General features: G+C 34.7%; 2 protein-coding genes across 2 annotated transcripts in view; both read right to left on the bottom strand.

Annotated features, from left to right (window-relative positions):
- The window catches only part of rp1l1b (rp1 like 1b), a 68,530-nt gene extending 61,350 nt beyond the window's left edge, over positions 1-7,180 (bottom strand). Inside the window, exons 1-2 of the mRNA XM_087298097.1 lie at positions 7,002-7,180; positions 566-708 (exon numbers count right to left, since the gene is read on the bottom strand). The gene's annotated coding sequence lies outside the window, so the exon portion shown is untranslated. The remainder of the gene's footprint in view (positions 1-565; positions 709-7,001) is intronic.
- Positions 7,181-11,212: 4,032 nt separating this feature from the next.
- sox7 (SRY-box transcription factor 7) lies at positions 11,213-14,510 on the bottom strand. Its single transcript, NM_001080750.2, is given in 2 exon segments — positions 11,213-13,023; positions 14,098-14,510. Coding segments are annotated over 2 exon segments (1,173 nt in total). The 5' UTR covers positions 14,330-14,510; the 3' UTR covers positions 11,213-12,082.
- Positions 14,511-15,794: the final 1,284 nt, after the last annotated feature.

Here is a 15,794-nt window from a genome sequence, read left to right as displayed (position 1 = left end):
TAAATATATCATTATAAAAATATAAAAATTATACATTAATTTGTATATTTTATAATATATAAATATATTATAAATAATATAAATTAAAAATATATTTTTATGATATATAAATAATATATAAAAATTATAAATTTTTTAAAAAGTAATTAAAATATTATTAGTATTACTTAATTATATTATGCGTTACTTTACTTGTTACTATAATATTTAATATTACTTTAAAAAGTAGCATTATTATATTTCTCTTGTTACTTGTAATGCATTAGCCGCAACACTGCTTATTTGTGGTCCAGGGTCACAAATTTTTCAGATTTTTTTGTTTGCTACACAAATATTTTCCTAAATTACTGCATTTTTTTTTATTACTGAATATTGAAACTCCTGCAATTGTTTAGTGTGGCCTACATTATGTACTGTCCCACTCATTTTAGCATATGGGCTGACATTATCAGGTGGCTTGTGTCCACACCCAGTCAGGCTCGCGATCAGAGCCTGAGCCAGTGTGTCTCCGACAGGGGCGTCAATATGCATGACCTCCTCTCCCTTAGGACACTTAATACTTTACCCAGATGTGCTCAGCAAGGTCGTACACACGCAGTGTCACACCATCAGATACCCGCCGTGAGGAAGATGGCGCGTGCTCGAACGCTCTCTTGCATATTCGGCCGTGACGTCACTGCTGGGGAAACAGGAAACAGTTGAGACTACCTGACATCCACGTTCCCGAATGGAGCCAATCCAGACAGCAATCAGGGAGAAACAACAAGAAGAGACCATTAAAAAGAGGACATTTGTTAACTTAAACTAAACTACATGCCATGTAGTGTTCAGTGACTCATTTATATTAACTTCATTGTAAAAGGTGATTAGATACTTAAAAAAAAAATAATTGAAGTGCAACGTTGCCTTAAAAAACATGTTTACTTTATTTTAAAAAGTAAGTAAATCTATTTTAACTTGGAACTGTTAAGTAGACTTCATAATTGATTTAATTAGTTTTAAGGCAATCGGATTATGCACTTTTCAAAATAGTCAATTAATTGTTTTTAAAGCAATGAGTTTAGAGTTTACTTACTTTTTTTAAAGTAAAGTCAACTAATTATTTTAAATACAATGGATTTACTCACTTTTTTAAGTAAACTCATTTAACTGACTTAAAAGCAATGAGTTTACTTACTTTTTTGAGGTAAAGTCAACTAACTCTTTTAAAAGCAACGGGTTTACTCACTTTTTTGAAGTAAAGTCAAGTAATTGTTTTTAAAGCAACGGGTTTACTCACTTTTTTGAAGTAAAGTCAAGTAATTGTTTTTAAAGCAACGGGTTTACTCACTTTTTTTAAAGTCAAGTAATTGTTTTAAAAGCAACGGGTTTGCTGACTTTTTCACGTAAAGTCAACTAACTGTTTTAAAAGCAACTTATTTACTCACTTTTTTAAAAATGAAGTCAATTAATTGTTTTAAACCAACGTATTTACTCACTTTTTCAAAGTAAAGTCAACTAATTGTTTTTAAAGCAACGTATTTACTCACTTTTTTTAAAGTAAAGTCAACTACTTATTTTAAAAGCAACGGTTTTACTCAATTTTTAAAATAAAATCAATTAATAGTTTTAAAAGCAACGGTTTTACTATTTTTTAAAATGTAAAGTCAACTAATTGTTTTAAAAGCAACATTTTTACTCACTTTTTAAAAATAGTCAATTACCTATTTTAACTCATTTTAATTTGTTTTTATCTGTTTTTAATAATTTTTATTGTCTGCATTTTATTTTCCTAAACTTGTCTTTTTTATTCCTGTTTATGTAAAGCACTTTGAATTGCCACTGTGTATGAAATGTGCTATATAAATAAACTTGCCTTGCCTTGCCTTGCCTTGCCTAAAAAGCAACATATTTACAATTTTTTTAAAAAATAGTCAATAAATTGTTTTAAAAGCAACAGGTTTACTCACTTTTTTAAATAAAGTCAATTAATTGTTTTAAAAGCAAACGGATTTACTAACTTTTTAAAAGTAAAGTCAACTAATTTTAAAAGCAACGATTTTACTCAATTTTTAAAGTAAAGTCAATTAATTGTTTTAAAAGCAATGTATTTAATCACTTTTTAAAAATAGTCAAATAATTGTTTTAAAAGCATTGCATTTATTAACTTTTTAAAAATAGTCAATCAATTGTTTTAAAAGCAACGTATTTCCCCACTTCTTCAAAGTAAAGTCAACTAATTGTTTTAAAAGCAATGAGTTTACTCTCTTTTTAAAAGTAAAGATAAGTAATTGCTTTTTCCAGTGTTTGTTATTGGTCATATTTCAAAATGTCATTTAATAACTTTGTTGTATTTCCTTTGCTGCAACAACTGCATTTAAAATATAAATATATTTTATAAATATATAGATATAAAAGAGAGTTTGCCCTACTTCCATATTTCAAAATAATATTCAATGTTTTAGATGGTTTTACAGATAAATTTATCAAGATAAAAATTGAGAAGTTCAAAGTTTGCAACCCTAAAAATATTTTAATGAACAAAACATAATAATGAAACTTAAGAAATAAATAAAAAATCTGTAAATTCTGATAAAGTGTGTATGATTATTAAAAGTGAGACAAAGTAAAGTCAAACATTTAATTTTTTAAAGAGTTTGTCATGCTGTAGTAAGTGTGATAACAAAAGTTTGATGGACACTACCAAACAAACGAGTTACCAAACTAAACAAGTTGACTGTTTGCTCATTTAATGCATAATTTTAGGCATATGAAAGCATTCTGCAAATGAATGTAATTCTCAGGCACAGTATTGTATTCTGTCCTATTTAAGGAACATGGAAATAGAGGCCATGCTGTGGGTGACACTGAGCGCAGTGTATTCTTAGTGTGTAGCATGGAGAATTATTCAAGTTTCACACAGGAAGAGATTGTAGCAGATGAGTTGATTGTTTGCCCTGGTTTCCTGAAGGTCTCCACTCTGACTACAATGAGCTGCAGTGCTTATGAGAAATGCTAGAGAAAAACCTTTAGAACATATGTTGTCATGATCATTGTATACTTATCAACACTTACTTATTTTCTTTGCAGTTAAAGCGTCAAGCAAAATATAAACATATCATTGCTACACGTTGCTCAAGTAAATGCTATGTGGTTTTTTACAGAAAAGAATAATCATATGCAATTACAAAAACTTAATTTTTTTGACTAAACTGTGGCAGATATACCAGCCTGATCTCACAAGGAAACCTATTTTACGCTTTGTCAGATTAGTGGCTAATTCGTACAAGTTCAGTCGTACGAAAATGTATGATTTTAAAAAAGAGGCTTGGCACCCAACCCCACCCATAACCCCAGCTGTCATCCGTTAGTTAAGTGTGACGTCAGGCGAAGCGGCTTGCGGGTCCAATCGCTCTATTCAACTGAATAGGGAGACTCATGAAATGGTAATAATAAACGTTTACAAAGTGATTTAATACTTTCGAAAATCATGATCGCAATATATATGTCCATGCCTAATATCTGATGGCCAGAAAGTGATTCATTTTTTTTTATAAATTGTAAAAAATTTTGTATTTGTTATGCAACAAGCCCAGAGATTGTTGTGTACACTATGACTTTATGTAAAATTAATTTTAATGTGTGATATGAATAAAAAGAGATCATAATTGAATGATTTCTCAACTCAAATGAATGGCGACTTGGATCTGGAAACAGTATTACATGAGTCACCTCTTAACAAGCGGATTGGGTGATGAGCAAATCGTACTAAACTGTACGAATTAGATTGTACGAATTTATACGAATTAGCCACTAAATCAAAAAGTTATGAATTGCCGTGAGATTGCGTTGGATATACAGTATTTAAACATTGGATGATATTTTCAAATTTGTCTAGTTCCAATCAAGATCACTCAATAAAAGCAGATATGATGCTACATTGTCAATCCTCCCCTTGACTCTCACTTTTGTATAATTTTTTTGTATAACAATATCAAATTCCCTGACTTTCACTGACTAAAAAGCTAAATTTCCATTAACTGTAATGAATAGAGAAACAAGCAGTTGTGTTAAGCATTCCCTCTAGAATTTTGAGATTCTGCGATCACCAAATTTAACACAAAACGTATAGAAGTTTGCCAATTTTTATAATTGCTGCAGGTTTTGGCCAAACAGGACACTGTTCAAATTCCTTCCATGCCATCTGCATTGTTTTATGCACTCACTGGCTACTTTATTAGGTACACCTGTCCAACTGTCGTTAACACAAATATCTAATCAACCAATCACATGGCAGCAACTCAATGCATGTAGGCATGGTCAAGACGATCTGCTGCAGTTCAAACAGAGCATCAGAATGGGGAAGAAAGGTGGTTTAAGAGACTTTGAACGTGGAATGATTGTTGGTGCCAGATGGGCTGGTCTGAGTATTTCAGAAACTGCTGATCTATTGGGATTTTCACGCACAACCATATCTAGGGTTTACAGAGAATGGTCCAAAAAAGAGAAAATATCCAGTGAGCAGCAGTTCTGTGGGCACAAACGCCTTGTTGATGCCAGAGGTCAGAGGAGAATGGCCAGACTGGTTCAAGCTGATAGAAAGACAACAGAAACTCAAATAACCACTTGTTACAACCAAAATATGCAGAAGAGCATCTCTGAACGCACAACAGGATGAACCTTGAGGCGGATGAGTTACAGCAACAGAAGACCCCACCGGGTGCCACTCCTGTGTGCTAAGAAGAGGAAACTGAGGCTAAAATTGGCACAGGCTGACCAAAATTGGATAGTAGAAGATTGGATGAATGTTGCCTGGTCTGATCAGTCTTGATTTCTGCTGCGACATTGCGATGGTAAGGTCAGAATTTGGCATCGACAACATGAAACCATGGATCCATCCTGCCTCGTATCAACGGATCAGGCTGGTGGTGGTGGTGTAATAGTGTGAGGAATATTTTCTTTGCTCAATTGAGCATCGTGTCAACATCACAGCCTACCTGAGTATTGTTACTGACCATGTCCATGACTTTATGACCACAGTGTACTCATCTTATGACGGCTACATCCAGCAGTATAACGCGCCATGTCATAAAGCGCAAATCATCTCAGACTGGTTTCTTGAACATGACAATGAGTTCACTGTACTCAAATGGCATCCACAGTCATCAGATCTCAATCCAATAAAGCACTTATGGGATGTGGTAGAACAGGAGAGTCGCATCATGGATGTGCAGCCAACAAATCTGCTGTTGTGTGATGCTATCACGTCAATATGGACCAAAATCTCTGAAGAATATTTCCAGTACCATGATGAATCTATGCCATGAAGGATTAAGACAGTTTTGAAGACAAAAAGGGGGTCCAACCCAGCACTAATTAGGTGTACTTAATAAAGTGGACGGTGAGTGGATTAAATAACAGTATATTTGCGTATTGAAAGTGGTCATCTTGTGTGACACCTCGAAACATGATGCAGCAATGTGACATCATCACACTGCATTGCACAAGCATATTTAATAAAACACAGGGCGTTGTGTTGATCACTAAAATTTGAAAATTTGACATTGTTTGTGTATTGATGTTGTTGAAATATATGGTTTTCATGTATCAGTACCCTGCTAAAAAATCCAGCTTAAACCAGCCTAGGCTGGTTGGCTGGTTTTAGCTGGTCGACCAGGCTGGTTTTAGAGGGGTTTTGGCCACTTCCAGGCTGGTTTCCAGCCATTTCCAGCCTGGTTTTAGCTGATCAGGCTGGAAAATGACCAGCTAAATCCAGCTAAAACCAGCTTGACCAGCCTGGTTTAAGATGGACATAGCTGGTTTTGGCTGGGCTCCCAGCCTGGCTAGGCTGGTCAAGCTGGTTTTAGCTGGATTTAGCAGGTCATTTTCCAGCCTGACCAGCTAAAACCAGGCTGGAAATGGCTGGAAACCAGCCTGGAAGTGGGCAAAACACCTCTAAAACCAGCCTGGTCGACCAGCTAAAACCAGCCAACCAGCCTAGGCTGGTTTAAGCTGGATTTTTCAGCAGGGTAAGCTTTAAACAATTTCTCCCTTTATAAAAACTACTGAGGGCAATGGTTCATTACAAAAAATTAATGAAATAGCATGAGTAAATAGGTGTACATTTTCTCAGCAAAACAACACAAGAAATGCCACACATATTGAGAAAATCAACAGAAAATCTGTCATCTTAGGCTGCAATAACAAGACATTTTTCCACTACATTCAGGAGGGACTGGTTGAGCATTGAGCAAAAAAAACGCAGCCGAAGACAGCCTTTTAACAGATACCACCTGGTGACTGCATTGATTGCCTGTTGACAAATGGTGAAAACATTAAATGGCAATGGAAAAATAGCCTAACAATGTTATTTAAAAAAAAATGTATTTATTTTGGGAAAAAACAAATTTTGGTTAAATGTGATAAATGGGAAGTCAATTTTTAAATGACTAACAAAAATCCCTGATATTCCATGACTTGGACTTTAAATACTGTAGATACTGTAATATTCCCTGACTTTCAATATATAGAAAATATTTTTAAATTCTATGATATTCCATAAATCACAAGACCTGTGGGTATTTTAATGCAGCTAATGCATCCAGAGAAATGCAGTTAAACTATGATATTTTAAAATATGCCCAATACCAAAAGTGACTAAATGCTATATGATAAAACTCTTTTTTATGTCTTATTATCATGGTTTAGAGGTTCGGACAAATTTGTTCAGTAACCAAGCTACACTCTATAGCACAACAAAGTAAATATAATCAAAATGCTGTAATGTTACCTTAACTCCACTAAGATAAACAACTGACGTTTTTCTGAGAATTAACGTAGATAACGTTACATCTCATCTATTATAAACGGTGCTCATATTAACTCATTCTTATTTTCAATGAAGAGTCCCGTGAAATGTTACTAAACGATTTGTAAAATGTCCAGTAGGCCATTGTAACGTTAGCTATCTTAGCGAAAAGCACGACTATGTTTTAGCTAAAAGAATAAACAAATACACTTACCTAAACGGCTCTTTAAAATGTCTTGTTCAAATCTGGGGTAATGTGTCCTGTAAAATATTGCTTGGTAGATAGTATTTTCTACTGCATTAGCTACGTCACTGTTTTACGTGAGAAAAACGTGCTCTTCTGTCATTTCTCTGAGGATTTCAAACGAATCGGTTATATCATCCATGAATCACATGAGTCATTTTAATAATCAGCACAGTCAGCACGTTTCCTCTGAGAAACTTTGTGAAGTTGACTCATTCTAGACCGGTAAGTGACCAATTTACTGAAGAGACTTATTTTTTATCTGTGTAATTTTTCTTTTAGTTTTTTTTTTTTTTTTTTTTTTTTTTTTTTTTTTTTTTTTTAGTTTTATTATTAATTTATTGAATATTGAGAAACACATATAAACATATAAACATATAAACACAATGTTCGAGCTCAATATAATTGTAAACAATTGATGTGATAAACACAATTTAGGGTAAAATGTATTTTGTCTTATAAATTGTATTATTATTATTATTATTATTATTTATTATTATTATTATTATTATTATTATTATTATTATTATTATTTACCCCTTTCTTTCGTTTGTTTTAATTCATTGTAAAATAGAATCCAGTAAGTTTTTTTTTTTTTTTTTTTTTTTTTTTAAATTAACAAGAACCAGCATGTACAGTTACAGTTGTTTTGTTATACAATACAATCACTTTACATTTCTTAACAAGAATGAAATAAGTGAAAAAAACAAAGAAGAGAAAAAAAGAAAAAAAAGAAAAAAAAAACAGAGGAGAGGGTACATAATTATCAAATTACATACAAATATGTTTCGCACATTTTATAATTTTAGTGATTTACAAGAGTTAGTAATGCACTTTTTTTTCACAGGAAATGCATATATACAAACATTTTATGTAAAAATGTTAAAGGAGGAGCATATATTAATTGTTTTAATTGCTTTTCTATTTTGAGACTTGGAAATCACTTTTATATACATTTGAATCTCTTTTTCTAACACCATGAAGAGAGGTTTGCTTTTGGAAAACTTGGATTTATGTATGTGAAATTTACATAATAATAAAATTAAATTTATAATAAAACCAGCAGTTTTGAAACTGTTGCCCTATCCTAATTAAGAGTAAAAAAGGAGTCCCGTTTTGGTGTCTGCATCAAATTAGTTTACAAATTCTGTATAGGCTACAAATATATTTTCTATAGAAAGCAATGCAAGTGCGTTTATATTAATACTTTATTGCCTACATTTTGTATAAAAATAGGCTATTTCACAAAGGTGAAATAATGTTGGTTGTTCAGCAAAACAGATACAAGTAAACATTTAACAACAAGCTGGCCTTCTTAAAATATACATATTTTTAAACATAGGTGATCATGTAATTTTTATTATATTTTAGATAAGTAAAAAAAACTCTTGCTTTCTTACGGGTAAAATCACTGAAAGTGATTACAAAAACTAATCACAAACAAGCACCCTGTGATCAGAGTCTTTTGATTTCATCAAATGATTCTTGATCTATATATGCCTGAATTTTTGATAGGCTGTACATAAGCAGGCCCGCACGCCAGCCTGGTGAAAGCGGTGGTTCTTTTTACTCAAAAAGTGAACTTTTTTAATGTTATATGCCTCACTTTTAAATTAACAATGAGGTTTAAATACTGAATTTTAGTGACATTTTAAGCAATTTTTTTAGCTGGATTAGCTGGTCGGATGGTCATCATAACTACACTTTTTGATGTTCCAAAATTATTTCCTAAAGGTTTAGAATAAAGAAATGTGAAAAAAAAAGCTTATTTGTAAAATACAAATGTACTACATTACTAAATCTGTTAACATGTGAAATTAAAAACTGTTGCCTATTGTCATTTATTATTATTATTATTATTATTATTATTAATTATTTTGTCAAATAAAAAACTCGCCAGCACATTCAACTGTCCTCACTCACAATTTGGCCATTTGAATAAAAAAACATTTGAATAATGATTATAATATAGTAAATAATGTAATCTCTTTTTAAAAAGGACTTTTGAAAATCCATTGATAACAATAATAGCCAAAATAGTAAACAAATAAATTTAAATATAGTCCTGCTTTGTGCTTCACTCTTTTTTCTTTTTTCTTTTTTGTTTCAAGAATAAGGTCCAAGATTATAATAAAACTTACCTGTTAAATGTTTTCTCTATTTAAAAAACCAATACAGTAACTTCACCTACGTCTGATTGTATGCTTTCTTGCATAGCTGGATGTTGGATATAAATATTTGTTAGCATCAGCCAAAACTGATTAACTGAAGTCACACTGAAGCCAACAGAGGATTCTGCTTGGTGATAAAGCCTTTTTCCATAGTTTATTTTCACTATTTATGATGGCATAACAGTCAAAATCGGACAAATGATCTCATGTATGGCACAAATTCGGGACCTTTGTCAGTGAGGGGAGGATCTTCAGAACCACTAGAACCTCTTTGGCTACAGGCCTGCATAAGCCCACACCAAATTTAGTGGGTGATATGGTATGATGTAATAAATAAATACCTATCATGGTATGGCAGAATATTATTATATAGTCAACAAAAAAATATTTTTATCCTGCATTAAATCTCTTAGTCAACAAGTTTATATAACTAAAAAGGCCTATGTTTGATGAGGATTTGAATATTTGCTAATGATGTTGCACAACACCTCTGACTTTTAGAGCAAGCGCGCAGTGACAAAGACGAGGTCAACAGCAGACAAATTATTGCTTCAGTTGGAATAAAATCAAATGTTTCAAATGTATATAAACATACTTATTGATGTCATATTGTGTGTGGCTCAGCATTACACAATGCCCTTCCCCAAGGCCAGTTGAATAGGTGGATTTGGGCCCACTGATTTTATAGGTGTCTGGGTCAAAAGCCACAATTCAGGCCTCGGCCTGGGGGCCCTTAAACATTGAGTCAAATGCCGTTAATAACAGCTCGCTTGTGAAAAGAAATTGGACTCACAAAAGATGAATGTGCCTTGAAACGTTTCATAAAAACGAATGCGTCGACTCAACTCACATCATAACCAAGAGCAAGCAGCACTTGTCTTCGGAGCCAGTGACAGAGACAGATTAAGAAAATCTGTGCTGAGCCGGTGTGTGGCCGAACCAGAGGAGGGTCAAATCGAAGCCCTAAAAAAACACGGCGTGAGATATTAATCAACGAGGGCCATGTTTCCTCCCTGCTAAAACGAACAGCAGGTTCCCTTTCCCTCGCCATGGGCTCTTTTAATGCGGGGACCGGCCGGGGCCCAAACATCCTGACGGAGAGAGGCTTTACTCTTATCAGGCAGGAAACACTGCTTCTCCGCCACATCCTCTTTACAAGAAACACGACTCAACCGTTCCCAAAAAACGCAGGAAGACCAAGCCAGACTCCAGGATTTGTCAAACGCCCGCCACTGCCTCCCTCTTTCCCCCACTTCAGATTCCTTTTATCAGAAAAGAGGAGGAATTTGAAAAGAGAGACAGAGGGAGAAAAATAAAAACGATGAACGTGTAAAACAGTTGACGGGGACGAGGTGTATTTATTTATTTCGCAGAGATTATGAAAGTCTGCATCAGCAAGATAGGACAGGCAGCAGAGGGGGGCGAAGGTATAGGGTAGGAGGGGAGTTCCAGTGCTCTGCTTAAGACACGCACCCAGAATAAGACTGGGGGAAACAAAAGGCCTATGGAGATGGAGGCGGGGAGAAAAACAGCAGAGCCTGTTTTACACTAATCCTCTGATCCGCGGAGGAGTGAAACTGAGTGCATAATGGGTGTTGCTGATAGCAAACTGGGAACACAGGGTGGATACCGCCAGTGGTTATGGTGACAACCAGCCACGCACAACACAAAAAAAAATAAAAAATGTTTTGAGGTCAGCCTCTTGAAAGGACCACAGACATTCAATACTACAATAGGAAAAGTTTTAGCTGTAAATATTTACATTTTTTAAATTACAAAACCTCATATAAAGCAGATTATATACACCCTAATAACAAAAATATCGATTTGTTTTTTAAAATGTGAACAAGACTTTTCTTGAAGCAATATTTGTACTCATGAATATTAATAATGAAACTGACAAATGGATTAATAATAATGAAACATCAGATATAGATAGCTATTAGAAGAGAGTCGAAAAGGAAGTAATAATAAATCTACCTATCAATTCCAAAAGCAAGAGTCATTTCATCTTTATATTGTGTTTTTATTTAGCGGCATCTAATTCAGGTGGGACCTCAAAACATTCATTTTAATACACATTACAAAATAAACTAACATTTTGTTTCTCAAATCCTGACAGACAGAATGACTGTGCTGTATTTATATGGGTAAACACAATGAAATTCATCATGAAATCTGAAAATCCAAGTCCTCGTCACCGAAACCGGCTAAACTGAGAGAAATATTGAGCAGTACTCATCCGCTCTGTGTGGATATCAAAAGCAAGAATGCCAAATGTATCAACTGAAAAATTTTATTTGAATTAAATTAATAAGGCAAACCTAAAACTGGCATACAATAGTATTCATTATTATTGTTCTTGTAAATGTTTATGAGTATACACATAATTTTGTTGAAATGAATGTAAAGGGAAAACAAAAGGTTGTCCTTCGAAATCATGTCCTACATTGGAAGAGACCAGCCTCACTTAAATAATTCTTGAGGTAAAACAATTGAGGTTTTTAAAAACATCAACAACTGAATATATCTGGACTGGAAAACAAAGCAATACAATAAGCTTTAATGCAAAGCAATTTGATATATAAATAAGCTTTATAGCATATGTACATGCTTTTGTGGCAAGATATGAGGGCATTTCTATGTTTGTCAGTTTTTTTTTGTTTTTTTATTCATTCTTTAACTTCCGTTCTCCTTTTGGAAACAAAGATGGGAATGAACTTCAGTTTTTTTTATCTATGCATCCCTGAGGTGTCCTTTGACTTCCTGTAGCTTCTTTTTTCCACTTGCTACACAACCCCCCTTTTACCTGCCAGTCATATTGCTGACCCATGATGAGCCCACAGTCTCTGTCTGTGACAATTGTCTCTGTTTTGGCGTTTATGAAATGCTGTAGTTGTTGTAGTAGGCTGCCGTGGCATCAGCCAGTACAGAAATGAGACTGGTTTCTGTAGCGCTGCTGGAGCAAACGGAAGCCGGCGTTACCTGGATGTGTCCAGTCACTGTCATCCCACCCTGCTCAGGGTGATAACTAGTGGAATTTAGGTACTGGTCGAACTCATCCCGGTCCACTTCACCCAGCAATTCAGCCTGGCTCAGCTGGTCCAGACCCTCTAGGTGCCCCTGTTCTGGAGGAGGTGAAAGCTGCCCCAGGTGCCCCTGGTGATGGATATGAACCTGGGGGAACGAAGGGCTATAATATGACAGCGGAGGGCCAGCGATAAGAGTCGCCCCACTTGCTTGGTGGGACATCGGGATGTGGCCCAAATGTGAGTGCAAAGCTGCCTGCTGGGAGTAATCGGGATGGTAAGGGGGTGGACTGCTCATGTGTGCCGGTGTGGGACGTCTGTCTTCTGGGCAAGAGTTGGAGGACGAGCAGGAGCTGGTGGAGACTGAACTGGAGGATGAGTAGTAGGACTGGTGTTCATGATCCACTGCGTCCAGAGGGGACATCTCAGGTGGAGTGGGCAAGCCGTACGGGTACGTATCGAAGCTGCTGTTGGAGCTCGCAGGATCTCTGAAGACCCTGACGCCAGGTAAAGCAGCGCCGGGAGAGCCAAAGCCACCACTCACGCCGCTCTCGTCATCTTTATCAAGCGGGTGACAGCAGCCTCTAGGATCCGGAAGGGAGTTTTGGTCGGGGCCGAGGGTGGTCAGGAGGAAGCCTGGGTCCACACGTTTGCAGATGCGCTTTAGCTGCTTCTTCCTGCGTGGACGGTATTTATAATTGGGGTAGTCCTGCATGTGCTGCACCCGCAGACGCTCGGCTTCCTCCACATATGGCCTCTTTTGCGGAGGAGTTAAAGCTTTCCATGACTTTCCTGTTGGAAAGAAAAAAAAAACATACATGTTAAACTTAATTATATTTGTGTTAAAGTTTGATTTGGTGATTGACTGAGTACAAATTATTCAATTTCCAGAACTAAAACAATTACACGGTAATTACGGAGTTACAAAGCTGCATTTAGAGTGTGTTTATTCTGCAGTTTAAAACAAAATTGAATTAAATTTTTATTTTGTGAATATGTTTAAATAAACATAAAAAATAATGATCAGTTAGTATGAAATATTATAGTTGTAAAATATATTATTTACAAAATATGTTATAGTTGTAAAATGTGTATTTTTCATATAGTTTTAAAAACTTTTTCAATGTTCAATATTTGTGACGTGGCATTAGTTTATATTTGAGTTTATTCATTATGTTAATTATATTAATTAAATAATTTTTAGTAAAATAAGACGTAGAAATGAAAAAAACTGAAATCATTCATGTAAAAAGTGTCATTTAAAATATTCTTATTAGTGATTTGATTTTTACGTTTTAGTGTTTTATTTAAGTTTATTGTCATATAAACATGGAGATCAGATTTATTGAAAATATATTTAGAATTGAAATTAAAATAGATTTAAAATGTTTTATGTGTTTAATTTAGATATCTTTATGTATTGCTGTTTTAAGTGTAGTTTAAATAATGATAGCATTTCTAAACTGTATAAAAACGTGTTTAAAATGTATTTTACTTATTATCATTTTATGTATTTAATTTTTAAAGTAGGAAATATCGTATAGCCTACGTGCTCTTATTCCAAAAACAAAACAATCCTTACTTTAGATTTATTCCATCATTCTTTTACGTTATATTCATTTTAGGTAGCTTAAAAAAATCATTCCACTCAATCTTCCAAAACAAAAAATATTTGTACATTTTATTTAATTTTAATCTTTAATTACGAAGCACAAAGTGAAAGCGCTGTGTAACGGAAGATTAAAGTCTTACAAAACTTGCCCTTAACATTAATAACATTATAACAATTATTAATTATTATTATTATTATCATCATCATCACTATTATTACTAATAATTAAAGAAAACACAACGTTAAAATCTTACCAAGCATCTTGCTGAGCTCCGCATTGTGGAGGTCTGGGTTCTGCACTGCGAGTCTCTTGCGCTCATCTTTGGCCCACACCATGAAGGCGTTCATGGGTCTCCTGATGCGCGGCTCCGACACCTTGTCCGCGGGAGCTCTGTGAGAGGTGTGTCCGTCAGGTACGTCCGCGTTTCCCGCAGAGCACTCAAAGCTCTCCGGCCAGGACGAATACGCACTTATCAGAGCCGCCATGTGCGCTGTCAAAACTTAGGCTTCCTTTTGACTCAAACTTTGTTTCTCGGGCGCAGAGGCGACCTATAGTTTTTCTTTCGGTTCTGAATGAAAAGTAATGTCAAAAGCGCAATAATAAAAGATGGGTTTGAGTGAGCAGCTGGTGGTTGAAGAGCTCAGTGAGAGAGATGAGAGTGTGGTGCTCGACTCTCCCTCTGTGATTCACTGTTTCCTCCGGCATTGGGAAGCGCTTTATATGTGAGGAGCAGCTTCCAGCACAGGCCCACGGGAGGATTTCAGCTCCTCCTTGACTGCAACCTGAGACCAACGACAGAAGAAAAGAAAAAAACAGAGGTGACAAAAATATTTCAACAGCTTTACTACTAAATCACGTCATTATGGCTGTTGGTTGGGTTTGTTTTCGTGACGCGTTATTTAGGTGACGGGTAAAGCTTTTGACTGTTATCAGTCAATTCACAGGTTTTTTTTTTTACTGAACAACCGATAGAAATTGTGCAATAATTTAAATGCTTTTTAAAAATACTATGTATTTTTCTGGTTTAGGCCTATACATTTTACAGAATAAAGCTCTTGGCTCTTCAGTTCAGCACTTTCTCTTCTAAGAACAAATGTGACCCTGGATCACAAAACCAAAGAAGTATTTTTATGACATTTTTACACCACCTAAAAGCTGAATAAATAAACACTGTACGTATTGTTTAGTGGATTACAACAATATTTGACAGAGATGCAACTATTTGAACATCTGGAGGAGCTCAGAAAAAGTTGAACAAATGACATTTTTAGCAATTCATAATAAAAGAAAACACACACTGTAAACGATTTCTGTTGTTTTCACAGTATTATACTGCATTTCTCAACAGTTTTTTACTGTATAAGCTGTGCACAGTGTGTTACTGTATATATTGTTGTTTTCACAGTAAAATAATGTATTTTCAACTTTTCTATACTGTGAACATGGTTAACAGTATGTTACTGTAGATTGTATAATGAATTTTGGAGAAAAATCCGTTACTGTGCATCTAAATACAGTACTGCAAATGACCAAGAACAACTGCACACACACTATATATTATGATTATTATGTTTATTTATTTTTAGACAAATTATTTTGTGAAGTAAATAACCTAACCAGTTTCTTCAGACTGTTCAGTGCATTAAACTGTCCCCTGGTTTTCCATTTTTGGGTGCACTTTATAAGGCAACATGGAAATATTAAATAATATTTAATAAACATAACTTTGTGCTAAACCAAAACGTAAATTGGAACAAAAATAAATTGATTCACGTAACCAAAGACTGTTAAACACACAAAATGATTTCAAAGTCAGCTTAAATGTCAGAGTGACCAACCTGCTTTAGACGGATTCAAGAATATTGGGCGCCCATATTGGCCACCGTAGAGGTCACATATCTCCGCATTTTCAAAACAACATTTTAAAATACGCACTATCTTAATAAATAA

Source organism: Danio rerio, chromosome 20 (assembly GCF_052040795.2).
Source record: "Danio rerio strain M-AB ecotype USA chromosome 20, GRCz13ab, whole genome shotgun sequence".
Taxonomy (NCBI): domain Eukaryota; kingdom Metazoa; phylum Chordata; class Actinopteri; order Cypriniformes; family Danionidae; genus Danio; species Danio rerio.
This window is presented reverse-complemented; position numbering and strand designations above follow the sequence as displayed.